Genomic DNA, 24754 nt, shown 5'->3' with positions numbered 1-24754 from the left:
ATTTCTCTGCCAGCTTCACACCTGTAGCTCAGACCAATGTAAACAAAGCTAGAGGAAACAAGCCAGCATGTCAGTTTGAGCCTCAGCTTTAAACACTGTCTTCCTTTACTGACTGTCACATCTGGCAGGGGCAATTACTCTTGGTAGGATTATTATGGTCCCAAATCTGTGTTAAGATGATGACAGAAGAGCTCAGAATTAGCCCAGTACTTCTGGGGTACAATGGCATTTCCTTTGCTGAAACAAAGGAAGTTCTTTCCCCTTCATTCTTGCACTTCCCTTTTAATACAAAACATCCTTTGCATGCACATAGACATTTGAAAGGATTTTATGTTCAGGTCTGTGGTTGTCGAATTTGGCTTCAGGGTTTTGAATACGGGTCTTGGAGAGGAAAGATGTACAGATAGCATTTAATTGTCTCTTGTGTTTGTTGTGCTTTGGTTGGTTGGTATTTTTAAAATTGAATTTATTATTAAGGGAACCTGTTCATTTTTTATTATTGGTAAGGTGAACGTGGGTTTATTAACAATTGCACTAATGCATGGAATTTCTGATTTCTGGGAGTTACTCTGCCACACAGCCTCTTGCAGAAGAGCAAGGTGGGAGAGGCTGCTCAGAGGTCAGCAGCAGCACAAGCACCCTGTTTGGTCAGGGCTTTGGGCAGGATTTGCCAGGAGCAGGGCACGAGGCTGTGGGGGACACCTGGAGCACATTTCTGTGTCTGTAGAACCAGCTGGTGAAGAAATCAGGCCTTGTAAATCTGGTTCTACTGTAAAGTACCCTTGTCCTGGTGGCATTTGTAGCCTCAACAGATCGGCTGTGAGCATCGGTGACAAAAGCAGCTGTGGCTTCTGTCAGACCTGCAAGGCCTTGACGGGGAAATGATGCTCTGCCTTCCTCAGCAGCAAGGGAAGAACTGCTCAGAGCCCTGCCTGAACCCACAGAAACTCCCAGCAGGGCGCAGGGGGGAGGCAATGAAATGTGGTGGTGAAAGCACAAAGCAGGGATAGTGAGACCCGCCTGCGAAAATGCTACACCCCATGTGATACTTCTAAACACCTTCATACTTCTCATTTTTGGGTAGAGCTTTCTGTCAAGTGGAAATTAATTCTCAAGTTGGAGAACTTATTAGGGCTAGGCAAGGTGGGCAGGATTAATTTCAGCAAGAGATGGAGAGGGAGAAAGGGCGTTGGGTAGGCAGCAGTCAGGAGTTTCACACCCGTTCTCACTGGGAGGCAGGAAGGAAGTGGAAAGTGGCAGGAGACAAAGGACAGCCTGAAGGTTAGAGAGAAGAGATAAATAGGGATTGTGAGAAATAACACAAGCAAAAAGGCTAATGATGTATTTATGTAAGGCAGGAAGGCTCAAATGGGGAGCAAAGCTCTGGCTTAGCTTTGACAAAGGTGACATGAGGGCCAGAATTTTCTAAATGCTGCCCAGGGGAGAGCAGGGGGCTGGGCTGCTACTGTGTGTGGATTTCTGCTGCATTGCATGTTTAGTTCTTCAACAAAGTTACACTTTAATGCAGTGATTGGCCTCAACTCTTCAGCAGTGCCTCCACATGCTGGCCCGAAGGCAGGCAGAGAGCACAAATTCAGGGTCACATTAGCGATAATGTACCCAACGTGGGCTGTTGTACAAGAATACTTTGAAGCTGAGTGATACATCAGCACTTCTTTCAAGGAAATTGCCAAACGCCTTTATTACAACACTGCCCCTCGCTGCTGGCACTGCAGCCCTCCTGGTGTGCTAATAGGCACCAAAGACACTTCAACCACTTTGTCTTGATTTTATGTCTGATACTGTGGAAGTTCTGATTGAGAATTTCAGCCCCTTTGCTTGCTCTCTGCGAGGGGGCAGCTCCCTGAACATCCCTTGAGAATGTTTAAGGACTTTGCCTCAGAAATGTGGCATTTCCACTGACATCTGCCTCTAAATACGAGGCCCAAGAATACCCACAAGTCCTTCCAGCTGCCACACTACTTCGTGCTCCTCCTGCGGTCCCAATTACCGGGGAAAGGCGGCTCTGAGGGCAGCGAGGTTGTGGAACCGCGGTGGATGTGCCTGCGGGCCGGGCTGCCCGCTCCGCACCGTGGAGTGTCCGTGTGGGGCTGAGGCAGCCTGGGAGCGGCCCTGGGAGCATCCCTGGGAGCATCCCTGGGAGCATCCCTGGGAACATCACTGGGAACATCGCTGGCAGCAGCGCTGCCGTCACCCCCCTGGGCTCGTGTTCGCCGAGGGGAAGGGGCTGGCAGTGTCTCAGCTGCGTATGTGTATAAAATCCTCTTCTTTGCACGCTGTCACTGCAGTTTTGGGGGGTGTCAGGGCTTTGTTAGCGGCCGCCCGGTGCGCCGTGCGGGACCGCGGGGTCGCGGTGCCGGAGGGGTCCCCGCTGCCGGCCCGGCCCTTGGCGGCCCCGCGTGGGGCGGTGCGTGCAGGGAAACTCCCACAGCCCACGCTGCAGAGGCGATCCCCCCCTCCCCGCCCCACGGCAGCGCTCGTTGGGGGGCAGAGCGCGGCCGCCCCCGCCCCGCCGGCGGCAGGTGGCCCCGACCCCCGCCGCGCCGCACGTCACTTCCTCGCAAACTTTTTCCCGAGCTGCTCCCTCCGCTAAAGTTGCCGGCGGCGGCCGCCCGGGCCGGGGAGGGCGGTGGGGCCGGCCGGGCATGCCCGGCTCGCTGCGGCCGGCGGGGCACGGCCGGGCCGGCACCGCTAGCGCGGGGCGGGAGCCATGGCCCGCGGCCTGGACGGCATCGACCTGGCGGCGCTGCGGTAAGCACGGGGGGCTGCGGCGGGGCGTGTGCGGGGCTGCACCCCGCCGTGTGCGAGGCTTCACCCGCCGTGTGCGGGGCTTCACCCCGCCGTGTGCGAGGCTTCACCCCGCCGTGTGCGGGGCTTCACCCGCCGTGTGCGAGGCTGCACCCCGCCGTGTGCGGGGCTTCACCCCGCCGTGTGCGAGGCTGCACCCCGCCGTGTGCGGGGCTTCACCCGCCGTGTGCGGGGCTTCACCCGCCGTGTGCGGGGCTTCACCCGCCGTGTGCGGGGCTTCACCCGCCGTGTGCGGGGCTTCACCCGCCGTGTGCGGGGCTTCACCCGCCGTGTGCGAGGCTGCACCCCGCGTTCCCCGCTTGCCGAGCGGGCTCCGCGCCTGGCGGCGGTGCGGGGACCGCGGCACGTCCCCGGTGCGGCGATGCTGCGGGTGCCCGAGGGGCTCGGGGTGCAGGCTCGGGGCTCTCCCGGTGTCCCAGAGGTCGCTCCCTCGGCTGGAGCGGGGTCCTGCGGAGCGCTGCGCTGCGGAGGCTCCATCGCCTGCCAGGGTGATAAATAATTCCTACCGACATCCCTAAAGATGATGTGAATGCTCTGAGGAGAAAACAAATGTGAAACTAATATGTTCTGGAAAAATAGATATGCGTGGTGGTTTGCGTTTTGTGGCCTTTTTGTTGTTATTGAAGTTTGGGATCTTTTATGCCCTTCTCCGTCCCCCGAGCTAACAAAGTCAGCATTTCCCTAGTTTGCTGTGAGTTTTTATTATTCTCCTCTTATGTTTTTAATGTAAACCAAACTTCAGCCTGTGCTGTCAGTGTTTCACATCCACAAAGCGGTGACCGGGCTTTGTGTGATGCCCCCGAGTTCCACTTGCCCTTTTCACATAGGAGCTGACCGCTGAGCAGCCCGTCCAACCCAGGCAGGTCTTTTGTGGAGCGCTCTCGACAGAAGAGGAGGGAAGAGTTCAATTGTGGCAAAAAGCAGTCAGCCCCAGACAGTGAAACCAAAGCAAGCCACTTTCTAAAAATATCAGAGAAAAAAGAGAGAGCGCTGGGAGAAGCCTTTGCGATATTCACATGGTGAGGAGGGTGTTCAGACTGGAGGCAGAAGGAGGAAAAGCAGCAGGGACAGTAAAGTTAGGAAGGATGGCAAAAGGGTTCTGGCTAAGCAAGCAGAAGTTTAATCTGTCTCTGCTATGAGGTGTAAGGCAAAATAATGGACGTTCTTCTTTAGGGCTTTAGCAGATGAACCTCATCTCCTTGAATAAATAAGGAAATAGTGTGAGTTTGAAAAGGAGTCATTCTGCAAAGCAGACAGCAGGCTTTGTGACAGAACCATCTGATTCACAGCCTGCAAAGGCTGAGAGCACTGCGAGTGAGTTTCAGCCTTGACAGGGGAAAGGATATATGTCTCGTTTTGGGAGAAACCCCGTGGAGCAAATCAGCAGCCTTAGCTTGGGGTTTGTGCTAGGTAGGAAATGGGAGGCAGGTGAGGCTGAGCTGTGGAAATTATTTAAAGTGTCTTGCCTTTGCTGTGTGTCTGAGCCCTGGGGCCAGTGGGCGCCTGGTGCTGTGCTCCAGCCTCCCAAGGTTGTGAGCGGGGTAATTTTCAAACTGAGATTGCCCTGCTCCCCTCCAGATGGGTGTTCACCAGGGCACTCCCCTTTCCCTGGAAAGAAGGAGGGCTGTGGCTTTCTAGCATTGCTGGGATCACCAGGGCAGTCAGAGGCTAAAAAGCCCCTGAAGTCTGCATTAGGTGCTGAGGTCCAGAGGCCCTTGTGCTTCAGACACCTGGATCTTCTTTAGCTGCAGGGTGTGAGAAGTGCATTTTGGTCCCGCTCTTGCTCATGTGCTGGTTTTCATTCTGCCTTGCAGAGAGAGGGATGTGGCCCGGGTGCCTCTGCCTTGCTCTTGCTTTCTGAGTGTGCTGCAGTGACTGGAGGGAAATCAGGGTGGTCACCATATGGAACAGGGTATGATGGTAATTAGCCTTAGAGTGATGAATGTTCAGGCCAGGATTTTGGCATCTTTCACAGGGAATCTAGCAACTGGGCAGGTGCTGGCTGGTGAAGGGTTAGCTGGACCATGGGTTAAGTGTTAACTGGGGGGAAGCACTACATGGGGGATGATACGTGACTCCAGGACAGTGAGGAAGGTGGCCCATTGTGAGCAATGCCAGCAAACAAGGCAGTGCTGATATCCAAGCAAACAAAGGCAATCCAAGGACCAGAGCCCAGATTAATATCCTTTATGACTCTTAACAAGGCTTGGTTCACTGTGGTGTCCTGATTAAAAGAAGAGAGATGGCCAAGTGTTTGGCTGCACTCAGGCCTGTGGAGGCTTGAAGTGCTAATGCTCAATTTGCTAGCAAGGGCAGGATAGGATTTGCACTGTATTAACTTTAATGCTAATGTTTATTTAGATAATTGTTAGGGTCTTTCCTGGAGTGTCAGAAGCCTTTAGAAGCAAACTATTGGGATGCTGAATCAGAATGAAATTTATTATGTACCAAAAAGGAAAGAGAAGCTAATTTTGAAGCACTTAAATTGCTATATTTGCATAATAAATAAGCTTAGAGAGGAAGAGTGAAGACCACATACATTTAAGTGAGAGAAGCAGTTGGAAAGTCCAAGTTGAAAATGCAGTTTAGGTTCCCATGGGTTTCTGAGCACTCTGGGCACTTTTAATTCAGCAGTGCTGCTTTCTGCAGGACAGGTGGTGACTTAGGGTGCTCGTGCTTCCCATGGAGTGCAGTAGGTATTACACATGGAAGCCCTTTACTGGGAGAGTTCCTCAGAGAGCTGCAGTGAGTTTCCCTGCCTTGGCCATGAGCTGCCCACAGCACAGTTCTGTGCAGAGGTTGCACGTGGAGTAGAGGTTTTGTACCACCCACCAGTTGCTTTAGCAGTAGCAATGGTTCATTTGCTGACTTCAGCCCCACTGAAGTAAAGCATTTGTTTATATCCAGACTAGTGAAAACATAAAATGAGGAAATGAGAAGAAAGCAAAGAAAACTTTAGTGAGGTCCGGTCTTGTAGGCAGTCTTACTGCTGTGCTTAAATCCATATGTGAGTGTTCCCACTGATTTCCTTTTTAGTGAGGGCTTTTGGAATTGGGGTTTAAGTTTAAAAGGATTACTGACTTGTTTTAAAATAAGAGACAGAGGAAAAAATGACACAGACTGACCTGCATAGGTCAGAAGTAATCTTGATCTGATTTGCACATTGCTTTTTAAAAAAAAAAAAAAAGGTCTTGTCAGATTGACAGTCTAGGAAGTTTATGATTAAAACTCATTTTACTTAAAACCAAATGAACTCATTAGTACTTTCAGCTATGGAAGTCTGGGCTGTGTTGCTTTGAAAGCTCTTGGCATTTATCATGACAGTTGTGCCAATAAAGGTAGAATCTGCTCAGAAAAAAAGCCTGTGCGTTTCTGCTGGAATTTTGCCAAGGTAAACATTTCCATATCAGATATGAATAAAGAATTACTTATATTAAAAGACTAACATATAAATGGAGTGGAGAGTAGCTTGATACCTCTAAAAAAAAAAGATGCTTTGGAACCAGGGGCATAGAAATTGTACTTCTGAGATGATATTTTTCTGTATCACATCCCTCAGCAGTACCAATAGGCATTAACTGACATGATATATTGCTGAAACAGATGTGGTAAAATTGACACATGGAGTTAATAATATTTTATATAAAATATATCACTCTCAGTGATGGCAAGAAATCAGCTGAGTGATAAATGGCTTAGCCAGAAACCAAGAAACTGATCTCTTGAGCTCTTAATGGTTTTAAATAAATCGCTCAAGTGAATTTTAACTGCAGCACCAGATTTTTTAATGCACTCAGTCGTTCAGGAGAGAGCACTGCCCATGTCTTACAACAAGATGGGCTGCCTGTACCTGAGGGCTGCAGGATGCTGCAGAAAAACCTCTGTGCTCTGGCTGGTGTTAGAGCAACTGGTGCTGTAGCACAAGATAGAAGTTGGTTCATGTGGAATGGTACACTGATCACCTGACTCATTAATCTCTTATGAAAATTAACAGCAATTTAGTTTGGGTTCAAAGCCAAGAGTTCAATACCACAGACAAATTCACTTTGTTATGTTTGCAGAGCAGGAGAGTTGAGTGTTCTCAGCCTGCCTGTAAGTTAAGTTTGCCTGGTTTGGTACATTTCCCTTCACTGCGGTAACTGGGCTCAGGTGCTTTATATTGTCATTTTTTTCAATTCTGCTCTTCAGGTTTTTTCCTTTGTTGCATTGCTCATACCAAGTGTTTCACAGCACAGGACAGCAGCTCAGCCTCAGGCTAGCTCAGTGTGGTGAGGCTTAGGAACTTGGAGTTTTTCCTTATTCTACTGTAAGCTGAGGCTGCAGTTGAATTCTAGTATTTTTCACATGCTTTCATTTATTTGTTGTATTTCCTGCAGTACCATCCTGCCAGTCTTCACCGAGTTGTTTTGTATATAGAGTTTTGTGAAACTTGACTGAAAATGTAAATACTAATGCATTTCTTACCCTGTGATTTGGCAATTTCCCTTTAGTGTGTAACAGATCATTAGGAGATGTGCCTGGGAAAATCCATTTTGATGGTGTACAATTAGTTTCTGTTATGAAGTGGTTGCTCTAATCCAAATAACATTATTTCTTCTGCTTTTTGCAGGACCCTGCGGGAATATTTGAACTGGTGCAAGTTGTTGGAAATGGGACATATGGACAAGTCTACAAGGTTTGGGTCCCTCTTTAATTTAGGATGCTGTTCTTGATAAAGCTGTATTACCTAAAGCAGAAGTGAGCACCATTTAAGAAGGTGGACAATTGTTCCAGTAATAGCCTGGTTCTCCTTGCTCTCTTTTCTGCATAATGCAAAATGTACTACCTGTGAAATTCCATGGCCCTTCCTTCTGTCCTGTTCTCATGTCCCTTTGCTGCCACAAAGGTCACATAAACAGCTTTTGTACTAACTTCCCTCTGCCCTGTTCTTATTTTCTCTTTTTCAAAATTATTTAAAAGGTGTCTGGTAGAAATTTACATCAGTTATGGCTAAATTTGGCCTGGATTGGGTGAAGTTCAAAACTCAGAGGTGTCAATTAGCCCTTATCTGCAGGAGGCAATGAAGTCTTTGATTTCTGTCATTGCCTGTCACATTGCTTTGTCACTGTGGTATCAAAGCAGAACCACCAAACAAGAAAATGCAGCAATTAACATTGCACAGCACAGTGCTCTGTGCACCATGCACAGCTTACTTGAGTTATAACAACAAGCCTAGAAAAGTGTTCTTTCACTGTGAAGCCTTCCCTAAAAGTGATTTAAGAAGAGGAAATAGTTGTGATTGAATAGAGAACCAAGTTTCCATTTCAAGAACGAAGGCAGAGGAAGGACAAGGCCATGCTGCTGAACCCTTGGAGGTGCAGCAGAAGAGTAGTGGCACTGGAATAAATCTGTCTGGTGCTGCTTCTCCCCCAGGTCCCACTACTGACAAGGCCCTGCTTGGCAAGTCCTTGTGTGCAGGAGTGCAGGCTTTTGGTGTCCATCTTCTGGTGGCAGATCTGCTGTAATCACATTTTACTTTCCCTTTGAAGCTATAGGCTCTGGAAAAAGCTTTATAGGAGCAAGTCTGGGAAGTCTCTCTTTTCCATGCTACCCTTTTTTTTTTTTGTTATTATTTTTATGTCAGAAGCAGGATTTTTCTCATGTAACTCTTTGTGGTGGTAAAGCCTGTGTTGTTTCTGAGATTGTCATCCAGATACTGCTTTTAATACTGTTGAATTAAAAATACCTGCTCAGGGGTTCACATGGACAGATTAGAACCCAAGAGAGATTTAGAGGTGCTGTTGTTTTTTACCTGTAAAAAGATCCCAAACATCCAGAATGTTCTGTGAAATAGTTGACTTTTTGTGTGTGTGTCTGGATTAATTTTTATACTGGGAAAGAAAAATTTTAAATCTAGTCATCCTTTATGAATGTTGAATATGAATCAACTACTTAATCATGGCAGAAGCAGGAAGGAGCAACACAGTTTGCTTCTCTGCTGCAAAACAAAATGTTTTGAGCCATCATGTAGCTCATTAGAATGTTAGTTGCCAAAATGTGCAGGAAATATTGACAGTGACAATTTAAAATTGTCCCCAAAGGCTGCTCTCCACTGAGCATGTGAGAGACCAGGGTCTGACAGCTCTGGGAATGGAGTGATGATTTCAGTCCCTGCTCATTCTGCACCAGGACTGGCTGAGACATCTGAGGAAGGCACTGAGAGAAGGGGTCTGAAAGGGCTGGGGGCACTGAGGGAAGCTTTGTGCACATTCATCCTGCACTGGAGCAGCGAGGGGCTGTGTGACCCCAGCTCTGTGACAGCACACCCCTGACTGAGGTGACACAAATGGTTAAACTTTGGTCAGACAAGTGGGAGTGAGCACTGGGGTGTTCTGCCCTGGGCTGCTTGGGGATGGAGCTGCTCTTGAAGGAGCTGATGGTGCCAGCCAAGCTGGAAAGATGCAAAATGCACATTCCACACTCAGCATCGGCTCTGTCGCTGTGGTGAACAATTTTCACACAGCCCAAAGCCTCAGTGTGCTTGGAAATCCTCCTGCAGACGCTGAGCAGCACCTGGATGTTCTCAGGTGGTGTCTGCCTGGTGGGATCTCCCTGGTGCTGGCCTTGCACCCAGAGCAAATGTGTTTTCTCAGAAGGGCAGCTGCAATGGAACCACTGCAGTGGCCATGAGGAGTTAGGCTCATAGTCACTTTTCTTTTTAACTTTTGTGTACTATGTCCTGTGATCTATAAAATGATAGAATTCATTCATTCACTGATAGAGTGAATGAATGGAATTCTAGAATAATTTTGCAGTTTGTCTGGTATAGGCTTGTGATTATAAATATTTAAGTTATAAAGTAGTCTCTCTTATCCATATACTTTACTCATATCATTACAGCATGTTTTTATTCTCCTGAGGTGTTAGATTCTTACATACATTCAGAAACTATGCATAGTAATTTGTACATCGTTAAAGAGAAACTTATTTCAGGCTAAATAAATGACATATTCAGGATTACTAAATTGCTTTGTTGGCTGTGAAGATGATTTGTATTTTAATATATTTAACTCTATAAAAATGAAAATAAAATTTTGAAGGTTCATCATTAGATTTAGAAAACCATGTTTAACAAATATATTGAAGGAGAGCATTATTCATACTGAATTATTCCAGTTCCACTTCAGGGTCTTTTAACATTAAATGGAAGAGGTATGAATTGTACACATAACAATACTAAGCTGAGTAGAAATGTTATAAAGATTTGTGTAGAATAGCTGACTAAAAGCCAGCAGATTTTTTTGACAACTTATGAAGTAGTAGGACATAAATATGCCAGTACTGGTAACTTCTACCTTGCAAAGCATGAATTAGATGTGAAAAAAAAAAAAAATCCAATGGCACCCACCCAGAATTCATGAAACTTAGGCTTCGTTACCTCCTGAAATGACAGGGAAAACTGAAAGTAGTTGGAAATAGTGCATCTGCTGGTGGCTGGGGAGCATTGACTCTTTCATGCCTTTGTCTCCTCAGTGTTGAGGAGCTGAAGGTCAGATTGTGTCCAGTCTCTGCACCATCTCCATGGAATGCATTTGGGAAAGAAAGATAAGTTTCTGAACATCCCATGTACTACTTCTGGCAAGATCTGTCCATCCCCCTGCCTGCTCTTCAGGCCAGGGGTGAAAATGGGTGTTCAGGCATGAGCAGTTGCTCTCCCAGTATGAGGGGCAGCATTTTTGAGGGTTTCTAGAGCTGCTGATCATTGAGGACCTTCAGCCAGCAGAGCAGTGTTTTGTGTCATGAGCCTGCCAGTGGCATCTGGGAGGAAGGAGAAGGCTGAAGGTGTCCCTGGGAAGTCCCTGGGATCTCTGAGCCATGGCTCTGCTGTGAGTTCTTTGCCTGTTTCCATTTCCCTCGGGGCTGTGGGGTGGCTGCATGGGCTCTGTGGCTCTGAGGTGCTGGGCACTGCTGCTCCATCACCCCTGCTGTAGAACAGTTTTGTGCTGGTCTGTTCAGTAAGAACTAAACTCTTAAGTTCGGGGAAAGTGAAATATTTTTTTCAAAGACTTCTGCTCTTAGTTTCATAATCTTTGATGAGAGGTGTTCCTTCCATGGCAGCCTGTTAATGCATTTTCTATGTTCCAATTTTTGATGCAGGGTCATTTTTCTGTTGAGGAAATGGGGAAAGGGTGGTATGGGGGCAGCTGAAGGGGTTGCCATTTTTGAAGTGTTTGGGTCACAGGATTCTTCCTGAGCTCTGAAAGAGGCTGTGAGACTCTGGATTTACGGCTGCTCTGTTGTTTTGGTTGTCAAGATGAAGAGGAATTGTTCCTAATCCTTCTCATTCAGCCATGCTCTGAGAGTCCCCATCCTTCTGAAGCTTTCGTGGGCCAAATGAGGTCAGCAGTGGTGTTTTCTGATGCCAAGAGGCACCTGATTGGGGTTTTGTCTTCTTTATTTTTAGTGATGTGGATCAGCCTTCTCCTGGGCTTGCCAGTTTCCAGTGGCCTAGGGAAAGAGAGGCCAGTGTCTTTGGATAGTTCCAGGGGCTGATGTTTTTTGCACATGATCTTGGATGCTGGTGATAAACCCTGACAGATTTGCAGCTACTGTGTGTGCAGAATGGTTTTATCTTTAATGGAGGCTGAGGGCACAGGGAACTTGAGAGAGGTGCTCTGGTTTGGAGCTATGGGAGTCAAGAGGGAAGATGAGGATTCCCAGTAATGCAGCAGATGAAGAGGCAGCAGTGCTGTTGCTGAGGCTTAGCAGGGCTGGAAGCAGCTCTGCCTTCCTGCAGTGACTCTGCAGAGATAATATTTTTATTTCTCTGCGGTCACGTAAGACTCAGGATACAAAAAGGAAGCAGGTCTAAGTAAGGAAGTGTATGGGGTTTTGGTTGTTTTTTTGGTTTTTTTTAAACACAGTTGCTTCTTGGCATCGAATTGTGCTTCAGTTGCTGACTTGAGTTATGAGTTGCTCTGCTGCTGATGTAGAGTGGCAGGAGTTCAGCAAAACATAAATACTTGTTTCAGTTTATCTTAATTTGAAAATCTGTTAAGGTCTTCGTATTCTATTTCACTGAATGACTGGCTGATGTAATTGAGCTGGGAGTGGTGGAGGGAAGGAACATGGGGAGTTTTGAGACTGGGTAGTGTGTGGAAAGAATCACCTGACCATGCTAAGTTATAATCTGTGGACTCTACTGAAAACCTTAATTAATGGTAGCACCTGAATGTTAAATGTGAAAAACATTACAATTATTTTCAATATAACCCAGATGGCAAATGTGTATAAGCTGAAAAGTTTAAAACCATCCCTTCTGTGGGTGAGTCAGAAGTAGCCACTTTCCAAAAATTATGTCTTGGGGCTGAAATGCAATTTCAGAGTCTCCAAAGTGCTGCAGAGATTTTAAAAATGACACATAATCTCAGGTTGTTTTGTTGTTATTTGTGATGAGTTACAGTTTATAAGCTAATCTTAGTCTTCGAGGTACTGAGATTTTGGTGAGTCAAGGAGGGAAATCAGTTGTACTCTATAGAAATAACAAAGTGCTACTCTCTGTTTCATTAGCAGTTGGTAAAAGTGCTTGTTTGTCTGTTTGCTTTATTTTGGTTCTTGGTGGTGCCTTTCTTGGTCCTAAAATTAAGAGCCAGACACGGTTAAGGGATGAAGGGTTTTCACTTTGGTGTTTAATAAGGATCCGTATGATGCAACAATTCATCAAGGTGGAATACACTGAAATGCACACACACGCTAGATCACATTTACAATTTTACAGACCTTGCAAATTAGCATATCTAATGAAGATGTCCCAATGAGAGGCTTGAATGGATAGTGTGACAGGTCCATATTCTGAAGTACTCCCCCCTAGACGAGCCTAATCCTAGATTGCAGGATGTGTTCTGGAGGGGCCGTGGTCTCTCAGGATAGCACAGGGCTTTCCAGCCTCCAGCTGTGAGGCCTTTGGGATGGTTGCTCTCCTGCCCTAGCAGAGCACCAGGACTGTGCTGAGATACCAGTTAAAAAGAGTTAAGAGTGTGCATGCTAAGAGTATGAGAATACATAAAATGTGTAGAAAAAAAAAGGCAAAACCCATCATGGCAGCAGTAGAAGAGCTGATTATCTCGTCCACGTGAAAAACTCGTTAGTTACAGCAGAATAGAAGAGTAAGGATGTGAAAAAAACCTCTCAGTTGTGTAGTGCCTCTATACAATAAGAGCTCTGACTGAACAAAGCAATGTATAATAATTAGATGTGCCATTGGAGAGTAGTAAAATCCTTGCAAAAAAATTGTTGGCAGGCCTCCTGCTTTCAGGTCTTCAATGTTTTGGGCCTATAAGTCCATGTGGGAGAGTACAGTGCATTTTCATCCTAAACTGTTGGCATTTTGAGCTCATGTTGCATAACACTTCACATTTTGTCACTGGGTCATGCTATTTTGAAGGTAAGAGAACGTGCTAAAAATGCACTGGTGGTAATATGAGCGTCATAGGAAGTAGTTCAGGCTCTTAATTCCCTGCTCAAGCACTTTGCTGTGCTCTAAGCACCTCACCAGTGCCATTGATTTCAGTAATCCTGACTGCTCAGTAGCACCCAGATTCACTCCATTGTGCAGGTTCACATCAGCATGACCACTGCTCCATGGCTCTGAGTTTTGCAGTATCTGACCTACCCAGAAGTATTTTCATTGGATACGATAGACAAATCTGTGGAACTTGGGGAAAAATTTGTAATTGTCCATTTGCAGGCCCAGAAAACCATAGCTATGACAGTTAATGAATGAATGATACTATACTACTTAATTTTAAACAGCAGAAAGTCTACTGTGTTGTTTATAGATGTTTGAGCTGAGTCCCATGGCAGGTTAGCTTTAGTAACTACTTTTTTCACAGTGAACTGCAGGATTTTAGTAGCCTAGTAAGGACATGTCACTTTATCTCTAACTCTTTCTTAGAGCTCCTTATGGATTGGACTTTCCAAGTCTGCTTTAATGTCCTGAAGAGTGCAAGTATGTTTTTTTGAAAGTCCTTATTTGGTACCTCTGGGAAATAGCTAATAAAACATAATAAAAGGAACAACAAATGGGTTGTTCCCATTTGTTGGGAAAATTTCCTAAAATTGAAGAAGAAACTATTTTTCAGCTGTTTGTAGTATAATTTTTATTTTTCAAAGTCCTTGTGTATTTTAAGTCTGCCCTTGTAATCTACTGACCTTGTGGAATTCCTGAAAGGTTTTCAAGATTTGCTTTAGAAGCACCTTCTCAAAGGCCTTTTCTTCCCCATGCCCTACTTTCTACCTTTGAAAATACTACATTTTAGTAACTTCTGAGATCTTAAAACTGAGCAGTCCAGAAGATACTCTTTTCAGTGTTCTGCATAAATAATGCTATTACCTCCTGTGTAGTAGCTGGGGTGTGATCTGGGGCAGTGCCTTTAGGACCTCTAGGTGTGTGAAAATGCACTTTTTCATAAAGGTGGGAGAGGGGCTGATGTGGGCAGCTGTGGTTCAGGAGATCTTGCTTCTCTTCTTGCCTCTGCTTCCCACCATGGCTAAAACCCATGAATCTGCTGGAAATGGAGCTCTTCATGTGAGTGTAGCTGTTAAAATGCAGGAAGCCCTTGTTTTTGTGAAGCATTTTGGGATTGTGGTTAGGAGGAATCAGTGTGCTTATGGAGGTGATTTGTGAAAATGGGTGAGCAGCCGCTTCCTGAACAACGTGCTGTTTGAAAATAGTTACACTTGAATCCAAACATGTGTTCAAGAGAAACCAGAGTGGGAAAATGTCAATAAATGAGTTGGCTTTTGTTTTTAAACTTTGCATCAGAAATGTCAAAACATTACATTTAATTTCTTTCATTTGAATATACGTTTAAATTCAGCAGGATGTTTAATAGATTGGGGGAAAAGGGTACAGTCATACTGAAATAATCTTGCATGACAAAAAGAAATGTGAATATTAATGTGAATTATTCTGACTTTATGTTCTGAGAGGAGTGTTTGCAACCAAAAGCGATACTAGTTGGCAAAATACTGACATTTTGTTGGTGTTTACTGAATACTGGAATTTAATAAATTTTGTTTTCTGACTATGTGGTTGCTACATCTGATATGAATTTTTTAATGCAATTTTTTTCTCGTATCTCTATTGCTAAAAATTGAAACATTTAGAGGAAAAGGGCATAAGAGAAATGTGTGATGACCTTCTGAAAAGAAAATTCCTCAAGTTCAGTAAAATGTAGATATCTTTCTTATTTAGCATGCTGAATTTGGCAAGGCATTTCCCCAGTATTTAAAAATAAAAAAAGAGTAACCAGTTTACTAATTATTTCTGTTGCAATAGATTTGTCTACTTCTGTTTTACTCTTGGCTTTAAACCTGTGAACAATTATACTAAAATATGCAACAAAGCCATCATGAAATAAATATGCATATGACTTAGATAATGGGTTCTCAAATGTATTATTTACACAGATTGTTCATTATGTTGTCTTGTTATATGGAAAAAGGAAAGAGCTAGAAAAAAATAATTTTTTTTTGCAGTCTAACATGAAATATTTATTGTAACAGGCTTCTTGCAAACATTCTGCCCCCAGAAGCCAAATCATATCAGTAGATTTCTGATTGCCTTTTATTATGGTCAGAGGGTAAAGTTAGGAGTAGGAGGCCAGCGTTATCTCTCGTGCTTTGAAAATCAAATTACTGTGGTGGGGTCTTGCAGTTTCCCTGTGTTTTGCCCTGCAGAAGAGGATGGCAGCAGCAGAACATTCCTGCTTTGGGATGCCTTTGGGATGAAGGGTGGTTTGTTTCCAGGGGCACTGGGCTGTGCTCTGCTGTCCCTCCCTGTGGAAGGCAGCCAAGTTTTGGAGGCAGGCACATGGGACCCGAGGAGCAGGGGTGCCCCATGAACCCAGCAAAGCCTGGCACAGCTCAGGAAGGGGTTTGAGCCAGTGAATGTGGTGCACTGAGGGCACACTGGGCTTTTTGTGCGTGTGCAGCTCAGCCTAAGCAGGTCTGACATCTCCCAAGGCTCCTGGCTCACATGCTGGTGGGTGGGTGCATGTGCAGATTGCTGAGTGCCCAACTGGGACAGCTTCCCTGGCAGGGAAGGGGCCTGTGTGGGGAGAAGATCCATGTGTGGTAGCCTGCTCTCCAAAAATGTGCCTGAAAAAGGATGAAGGAATAGAGAGATGCACTAACTTTCTTTTGGACACTTGGAAAAAATCAGCCAGAACTCTTTTGAGTAGAGGAAGATACAAAACAAAGACTGAAAACTCAGGTCTCCAATAGCACATGTTGGAGAGTAAAGAACAGAGAGGATTTCGGACTCATCTTTTGCTATGTTCCCCTCTTCCTTTCTTTACATTGTGTTAGTTTCTAGGTACCCACCTGCTGGCAGACTTTGCATGGCCTGTATCCCTGGCTTGCATGATGGAGTTTTCAGTATTTTCATGCTGGGAGAGAATCAGCCTGTGCAGACATTGTGTGAGCACTCAGGTTCCTGCCCATGTTTGCAAAGCACCTCCTGCATTCGTGATGCTGTTCAGAGAGTCACAGCAAGCTCCTGGTCAGGCCTTACAATGTCATTTGCCTTCCTACATCTGCCAAAGTCACAGTTCTCCGACCAGGAATGGAAGGAAATGGCCTTATCAGGGCTGGGTGATGGTTGGAGCCTGCGTGGCACTTGCCCTGTCTGTCACACAGATGGGTTTTGAATGTCACAGTGAGTATATGAAATATCTGGCTGGCTCAGCTTTTGTGGTTGCTGTATCCTGCATTGTTTACTTTGTTCTGGCAGACCTCTCCCTTTGAAAGTTATTAATATTAAAATAGAGGAATTATTTATCACGTGGAGATATCCTTCTGGCCCAGCTCTGTCAGGGGTGGCTGGGAGGCTTCAGGTACCTGGGGTGGGATGGAGGTGATGCTGAGCCATGCCAGGGCTGGACAGGGATTGTAGGTGCCCGTGGAGTTTGGGCTGGAGATAACACTGTGGTCTATCCATTGTAGTTCTTAATGAGAACTACAATTCAAGGGTTCAAGCAATACAATTCAAGCCTGTCTGCTTGAATCCTCTGGTGTGTAAATGCTGCCTGATCTTCTGGAAAGGTTGTGCCTTCAAATTAGGTGAGCATATGCCAACAGTGGGTTTTCTTTCCTTTCTGGCTTCCTTTTTTGCCAGGCAAGTAGCATGAATGTCATCGTACAGTGCCCTGTTGTCTGAGCTGTCAGAAGCCATTGTATGATGAGAAAAGTCCCCAGAGATTGCATGATGCACTCTGATTTCTCCTTATAGAATTGGGAGCATGATCAGAAAGAGAAATGGGAAGCTGCTGCCTCTGCATTTTCCCCCATGCTGGGCCAGGCTGACTGTGCAGTTCTCTAGGTGTATTCCGGGAGTTGGCTGTATCCAGGATAACCCACATCTGTCCTGCCTGCCAAGGAGGATATCTGTGTGTGTGAAGGACTCTTTATTAGCCCGCAGTGTTTGCAGTACAGGAGGTGACACAGAGGGCTTTGCGCTTTAATTTTTTTTGTTATTCCCACCCATCCTGTGCTTGCCCCGGTGCAGCAGTGCCGTTCTGCAGATGTGCTGCTGAGGTTTTGTGGTCCCTCAGGTGGGTCTGTGGGTGCTGGGCTCAGTCTGTAACAGGGCGTGGGCCTGGCCCTGGTGGTGAAGCAGAACAACAGCTCTCTTGAGGTTTGGCAGAAAATAGGGGTTTTTTTTTCCCCTTGGTGAAAACAAGAGGCAACTTCAGCAGGTAGGAGGTTGATGCTTTGCCACAAAATCGTGTTCTCACATATCAGTGCAGTGAGGGCAAAACCACGAGCTGGACCCACCCCTGGCTGTGGGCAGCATTTACTGTACCAGTTAGTGATAAAACCCATATTCTCTCTCATTGGATCATGAGACATATGAATATTAAATTACTCCAGTTAATTGCTGACTTTCTGAAACAAATTCTCTTTTAAAAAGAAGAAAGAGCTAGTAACAGAAGTAAACAGAAATTTTCAAAGAACTGATCGGTAATCTCCTTCTATTAAAGCCTCTGTGAAAGTGGATGGAAATGGAATTATACAAAAAATTAGCATTTTGATAACTGGTGTGGGTGGCTGGATCAGTGAAAGGAAAATGACAAACCAACCTGATTCAGGCCACTGAGCATGTCCACGCTTAACAATATTGAGCTGGAAATAACATTTCTAATTAAACTGGGTCAAACCATGTATGCAAACCAGGTCTTTAAAAATAATTATATGAAACCTTGTTTTTTTCCAGTCCTTTGCACATGATGTCATTTGTTTGACCTGTTCAGAGAGGAGGTTTAGTGCTAACAGTGGCATGATGGTGCTTTGTGCTCACCTTGCACTCACTCGATTGCAGAGCAAATGGCAAATCAGAATCAGTGCAAGGGAGCCATTCCCTGAAGATGACTCAGTGACTAATTTCAGAGCCCCTTCTTGTTAGGTATTTGTTTTTCTCTAACTCTTCAGTTACTGAATGTGTTATTTTCTTGTGCAAGCACATCAAAAATAAGTATTTTCTCTAAGCCTCAGTGGTGCAGGGAGGAAAGGAGTTTGTCTCCTCTCATTTGCACAAAGCATGCAGGAATTGAGTCATGTTGGAGACTTCAGATTTGGTTGGAATGGGCTGACTGGTTAAAACATGATTGGATGCAAGAGCAGTGCAGAGCCATACATTCTGTTTTCTTAAAAAAAAACCCTGGCTGAACTTCTGTCTTTGGGAGTGCAAGTTCATGTGCTGCCCTGAACCTGAAGGTTCAGAAGGTAAAAGGCAATGCAGAGCAATTGGGAGGTGCCTCTTCTGGTGTGGGGCTTTCACATGCACTTTGATAAATGTTTTTTTTTAATGATTCTTTTGTTATGAATAGAGACCTAATAATTTAAATTTCTGTTATTTAAATATGTGCATTGGCAATGCTGTATAGTTTTAGTTTATCCTGCAAAATTTTCCTCTGGCACATAATATCATATTTATCCAAAGCAGCAGTGAGCACTTGGTGGTGTATTTTGGCATCTGGATGTAGATGACGGAATATGCAAAAGAGCTGCAAAAGGAAGATTTTTTGGAAACTTGTGGATGATTAAACTTTTTAAGTGATTTTATTTTTTTGTTAAGTGAGCACAACTAGAGGTTAAAGCAGAAATGCTAGCTTTTTAAATTTATATTATACATGTAAGCCAGCAAGTTGCTGGCATTAGCTGGATGCCTTATGGAATGTTGAGGTTGTTTTGCTGTTTTGTTTTTGTCTTTCTTGATAGCTGCTTTGGATGTGATGCAGCTGGTTGGACAGGCTATTGCTGTTACAAGGTAAAGGAAGCACAAAAGGTTCAGAGCTTGGAAAATGAGAAGTGGCTTTAAGGGCCAGTCATGAGAAGGGTTCTGGGGCAGCTTCACTGACATTTGAGGTACCTTAGGCTAGGCCAGGGGATTTCAGTGTTCCAGTTTTGGGTATTTCTGTGTGTGTTTCTGTGCCTGCCCTTTTGTCTGCAGTACCCAGGCCCTGTTGTGTTTGGTGTGGGAGAAGTCCATGGAGTTTCCCTCGGCTGCCAGCAGAGCTTCACATGGCACAGCAGCTGGCAAACCCTGGCGAGGGCGATGCCCAGGCCCTGCGCCACGGCCATCCATGATGTTTGGGTCAGAGCAGCAAGAGCTCTCTGTTTCCATCTCTAGGTTTGTGGAGAGCCTCCTTTTCCACGGGCTGTGAACTTGGGGTGGCAGCCCTGCAGTGCCTTGTCAGATACTTTTACACAAGTGGGCACATGGCAGCAGTGGCTTGGGTTTATTTCTTGTGTCACAAGCTCTGGCCCAAACCTGTGAGAGGATCTGTGCAATCACATCTTTTCCAACAGAGAAACCATTGAAAATACACGTTTTTTTCATTGTAAAGTGAGGTTTGTTTTGTTTGAGAATTTTGACCCTTTATGAGATGAATTCAGGTCTAATAAACTCAACAGCAGAACTTCCTTAGGACATAGAATCATTAAGATTGTCTGATTGACTTCAGTGGGGCCAGAGGTGGGTGCGAGAACCTTGTGCTGGGACAAGCCATGGTTGGTGGGAAGTGCTGCAGGGAGCCTTGGGGAAGTGTAGCCAGCCTGAAGCTGTGGGAGGAGGGCAGGGGCCCCCAGCCTGTGCTGGGGCTCTGGTGATGCTTCACCCACACACAGCTCACTGTGCACCTCACTGCTTCATCTTGCCCTGTACAAAATTAATTTGGCTTGTTTAAACAGGGCGAGACAAAGAGATGAGTTTCAAAAATCCAGTTAGGGCTGTTAAGTAGTTAATTTCAGGAAATTATTGGTACCTCTTGTGACCAGTTTTTCCAATGATTCACTGCTGCTTTTGCTTCATGTGTGCTCATAATTACGCTGAGCTGCATTGCTTAAGGCTCTGCGGTTCTTCAGCTGTAATGTGTTTAGCCGTTTTCTTGAATTTACTCTGCAGGGGTATTTATTTCTTTCTTCCTCTCAAAAGCTCACTGTTCATTTCTATCCTGCTGTGATTGACTTCAATCCGTACAAGTAATACAGAAATTGAGAAGATGAAGCATTGAGCAGTAACTGCTCGTAGCTGTTCAGGAACTATTACTGTGCATCTGACCTGTAGTTTGTTGAGAGGGGAACCTTTGCCAGCCAGGCTTCTGCTGTACAAAGCTGTTTAGATCAGTTTAGAAAAAAAATTACACCAGCGCTCCTTGTGAATTCAGATTTTTTTTTGTTGTTTTTGAACTTGGAATCTCCTCTCTCTTTTAAATTCATTAGAAAAGCGAGCTATACTTTACTGTAGGACTAATTAAAAGGGTAGTCTGGTTTCATTTTGGAGACTAACTTAACACTGAAAGCCTTTCCAAACATTTAAGTAATTTTCCCTTGAGTTTTCTGGACCATCTGGCCAATAGGATTTTGGAAGGAAATGGGATTTGACTGCTGCTGTGAGATCAGTGCCATGTAGCTCATCTCTTACAGAAATAATTCAGAAATCTGGAGGCTTTTGCGTTTTTTCGCAGACTAATTGTGTTCATTAACTCCCTTTTAATTTTGGAGAGGAATCACTGAGTAGAGCCAAATGAAAAGGCATGATTATATGCTCTTTTTTCCCCCTCAGTTAAATGCTCTGTGAAGACTTTGTTATGTGTGTAAAGAATATGACCTTTCCCTAGGCAAACCTCAGATCTTCTGAACTTGACAGTATTAGTCAGCAGAGTTTTTGATTTCAGGATTCACCTCAGGTGAACAGAGTCATAGGGAGGGCATTGGCCAAGAAATGCTGAAGGCAAGACTCTGAGACTGTAAGAGGAATGCTTTTAATGCCAGTTGTTAGTCCTGGGCTGTCCGTACTGTGTGAGCTGTACACAGCCACCTGCAGAGGTGCATACCCGCATGGTACTGCAATCTAGGTGAGAAAAACACCCCAGAACTGCAATGGAAAACTAAATCACCCTTAAGGTTGTTGTACTTCTGTCATTATTTAGGCTGGAACTTGCAGCTGTGTACCCTGCTTGCCTCAAAGCCTTTTTTTTTTTTTCTTTTTTTTTAAACCCAACAACGCAGTTTTAACCTGTGCCGAGCTGTGTCCATGTTCTGTATTATATGCAAGAGAAAATTCAACTACATTACAGTTGCTGTTTACAGGAATGCTGAAGGATCTTTAAAAATTCAATGATATAAATGTTAAGAGATTAATGTGCACACAAGGTTGTGTTTATGTGGGATAGGAAGCAAATAAAGCTACATTACTTAAAAAGCTAAAAGATGACTCTCCTAACATGAGGTTTGTAATTGCTGAGTGCAGCTTAACCTTTGTAGCTTTGTAGCAGTGGTGAGCCAAAAACCCTTCCTTTGAGGGATTCTTCCTCCAAAATTCTGGCCAGCCATCAGCTGACCTCCTGCAGTCCAGCCCTGACTTCCTTTCAGCAGGATGGGGCTGGCAGGACACCCTTAACTGCCTGTGCTTATCCAGCAGAGATGTGCTATGAACAGGTTTTTGCTGGCACCCTGCATTTCTGTAAACGGATGTGTATGAGTCAGGCAGCAAAAATTCACTGGGCTGGGGGGATCTGTACCTCACCCCAGACTTAGCTTCTCAGCAACCCCTGTTCTGCAGAGTGAGAGCCTTCCAAAGGCTGAGGCTTTTCCAGAATGGTTTCTTTTTCTGGATGAGTCAACTTCTGGTGCAGCAGACCTTTGCTGTTGTAAATCACCACTGGCTCCCAAGTGCTCTGTGGGACTGGCTCTGTGTCAGGGCTGTTCCCACCTTCCATCACAAGAGGAGCCCTGAGACTTCAAATACCCCATATCCCCACTGCCCTGTGCTGCCCTGAACACCCCACCAGCCCAGTGTCCCCAAGCCAGAACTCCCATGGGAAGAGGAAAGCCACCTGTGCCTGCAGAGCCTCCATGCCCCTGGCAGGGGTAGCAAGCCCTGGTGGGGGTCTGAGGCTGGAAATATGAGAGTGTTTCAACAGATATGAAGGGATGTGACAGATGCCAAAACTCAGGATGAATAGCAAGGCTGTTGAAGCTGTTACTTGTGCAAATAGTGATATTTCAGCTCAATGAAATCAATTTTATGTCCCAATAAATGTAGTGTGAGGAAAATGGGATAACTGCACAACCTGCTTCTCAGACCTCTCCTCCTATTCACTGTGCTGCTGTCTGAGTTACTCAACCCACATATGGCCCCAAAATGTTGCTTTTCTTTCTGTGTTGGCAGCAGTTCCCAGTCAGGGGCCTTGCAGTTCCCTCTAAACTCAAGCACCTGGATGACTTTTGAACAGAGGGGAGCTGGAGCTTTGGTGTTTGCCATCCCCTCAGATGCTACTGAAGTATCACCAGATGGAAATTGGACCAAATCAAAGTCAGTGAGAGTCTGGTCCTTCACCAGGAGCAGCTCTGCCTCCAGTAGCCCTGTGTCCCCCAGCCAGGCTGACCCCAGATGTGGCAGGTGAAGGTTGTTGCTCCAAGGTGAGCTATGTGCTGCAGCTCTCAATCTCCCACTGACACCCAGGACAGGCCACCCTGGTTTTACCTGCCCCAGGAGAAGTGTTCCTGCCCTTTCCTGCTCTCTGTCTTGCGCACTGCTCACATTGTTCAGAAACTTTAAGCAGCAGTTGGAGATCTAAGGCATCATGTCTACATGTTAGCTGAGCAAGGGGAAACCACAGGAATGGGTACGTCCCTCCAAATGAGCATGGAGCTGCAGAAGACTACATGGGATCTTCTTCTGCAGACACCACCCACTTCAAATAAGTGGAGGACAAACCTCTTTGTATTGTGGCTAGAATGGTATTTTCAAAAGAGCTTGGTGCTTTGCTTGATCTTGCTGATCACAGTGAGAGTGACCCATTTGGGAGCAGGTTTTACTATCCCCAAAGATCAATCCCTAGTCCATTCTCATACATGCAGTAGCCTTGAGTGGTTCATGTTTTAGATGAGGATGGTAATCTGATCAAGTGAACATACTGAGACTGCAAAAAATGTTGATATTCAAATATGTGTGTGTGAAAGAGCTTGAATTTGTTCCTTTGTTTCATTTTCTTTTCCCACTGGTCTGCAGTCAGACGCAGACAAACATTAGGCAAAGCAAACAATCTGTGTTTCCACTCATACAATGGGAGGAAGTAGGAACTGAAAGGATAAAAAAAAAAGCCTGGACAGAAAAAACTGCTTCTGGTGCCTCTTGGGTTTTACAGTTCAGGAGGGCTGTGGTACAGACATTTACAGTGGGGATGAAAAACTGTTGTTTTCCTCCAGAGATCAAGGTGATTTGATCTGGTCCTTTTGAAATGACCTTTATTCATCCCTCCCTTCTAGACAATGTGGATGTTGGTAGAATTTTAAGTGACTGGTGGAGGTTATATTTTCTAATCTCTTCTCTGGGCTAATGTGTTGCTATTTTAGTATATAGGAAGTTCTGCTATACCACTGCCAACTTGGTTATCTTCAGTGGTATTATGATTTACAGTGATAATTTTGTTTGTTTCTTTAAACATGTGACACAAGTAGGGGCCCTGAGAGAAATTCCTGATTTTCTTTTTTTTACATCTTACCCCTGAAACATCTAAAGCTTCATTTGGAAAAATTCATAAAACTAATATTTTCACTTTGAGTGAGTGCAAATACGTTTCTATTCCTGATATAAGTGGGGAGAGAAAAGCAGTGGGAGGGATAAAATGACATGTTCTGCACATAAATAGGGTGGTGGTGTTTGCAAGGAAAAGAATTTGTTTTTCACTGAATATTCAATACATTATTACTCTGTAAATGTGATAAACTTTACAAAATTATATTTAATATATTAAGCAGTGTAGCATTTTAGGGTTTTGAAAATAATTTAAAATCCCTTTATAAATCATATATATCCCTAATATTTCTTCATTAATGTAGCAGCCTTTGTCTTCTAGAGCACAGAATGTTATTAATTAACTTTAATTCTTTATTTATCTACATGCAGACATTTCAGGGTTTAGCACTGATATTTTGCTACCCAAGCTCTGGGATATGTGAAATAACATTTGACTTATTGATATAGTCTATACCTAAAGTGGTACATTTTAGCTGACTTTTCAGAACACAACTAATCACAGAGTGAGGTTTAGCATATAGGATAAAAAAAGACCAATACAACATAAGCCTTGGATAGCATGTCTTGGTTATCTACAGTGTGTTACTGTTTCTGTTGTTCACCACTGACCAGCAGTGGAGCAGGGTGGCATTTTGTGGTGTTTGTAGGTGATGTGCTTTGCTTTCCCTGGCAGGAAACATTTAGGGCTGGCTCAGAAGGCAGCGTTAAGTTGGAGTCTGCCAGGCAGTCCTGCTCCAAGTGGGGGACTGTGCCTGGTGGTGTCCAGAGTTGTATTGTCCGAGAGAACAAAGGACCTTCGTGTTGCCTCGTGTTGGTCTCAGGAGCTGGTGCTGGGTCTGC

General features: G+C 44.9%; 1 protein-coding gene across 5 annotated transcripts in view; it reads left to right on the top strand.

Moving 5' to 3' along the window:
• Positions 1 to 24754, top strand: part of NRK (Nik related kinase) — a 100988-nt gene that overhangs the window by 8249 nt on the left and 67985 nt on the right. For 4 of the 5 annotated variants that reach the window (XR_003960397.4, XR_005980378.2, XM_030272562.4 and 1 more), the window contains exons 1-2: positions 2585 to 2773; positions 7439 to 7504. Coding sequence is in view for 2 of the 5 variants with exons in the window: in XM_030272562.4 (XP_030128422.4) it covers positions 2732 to 2773; positions 7439 to 7504 (108 nt within the window). In the remaining 3 variants the exon portion in view is untranslated. Of the gene's footprint in view, positions 1 to 2584; positions 2774 to 7438; positions 7505 to 24754 lie in introns of those variants that run through there. The other variant, XM_072929105.1, reaches the window with a different exon arrangement.

The sequence above is a fragment of the Taeniopygia guttata genome, chromosome 4A, assembly GCF_048771995.1.
Source record: "Taeniopygia guttata chromosome 4A, bTaeGut7.mat, whole genome shotgun sequence".
Lineage (NCBI taxonomy): Eukaryota > Metazoa > Chordata > Aves > Passeriformes > Estrildidae > Taeniopygia > Taeniopygia guttata.
This window is presented reverse-complemented; position numbering and strand designations above follow the sequence as displayed.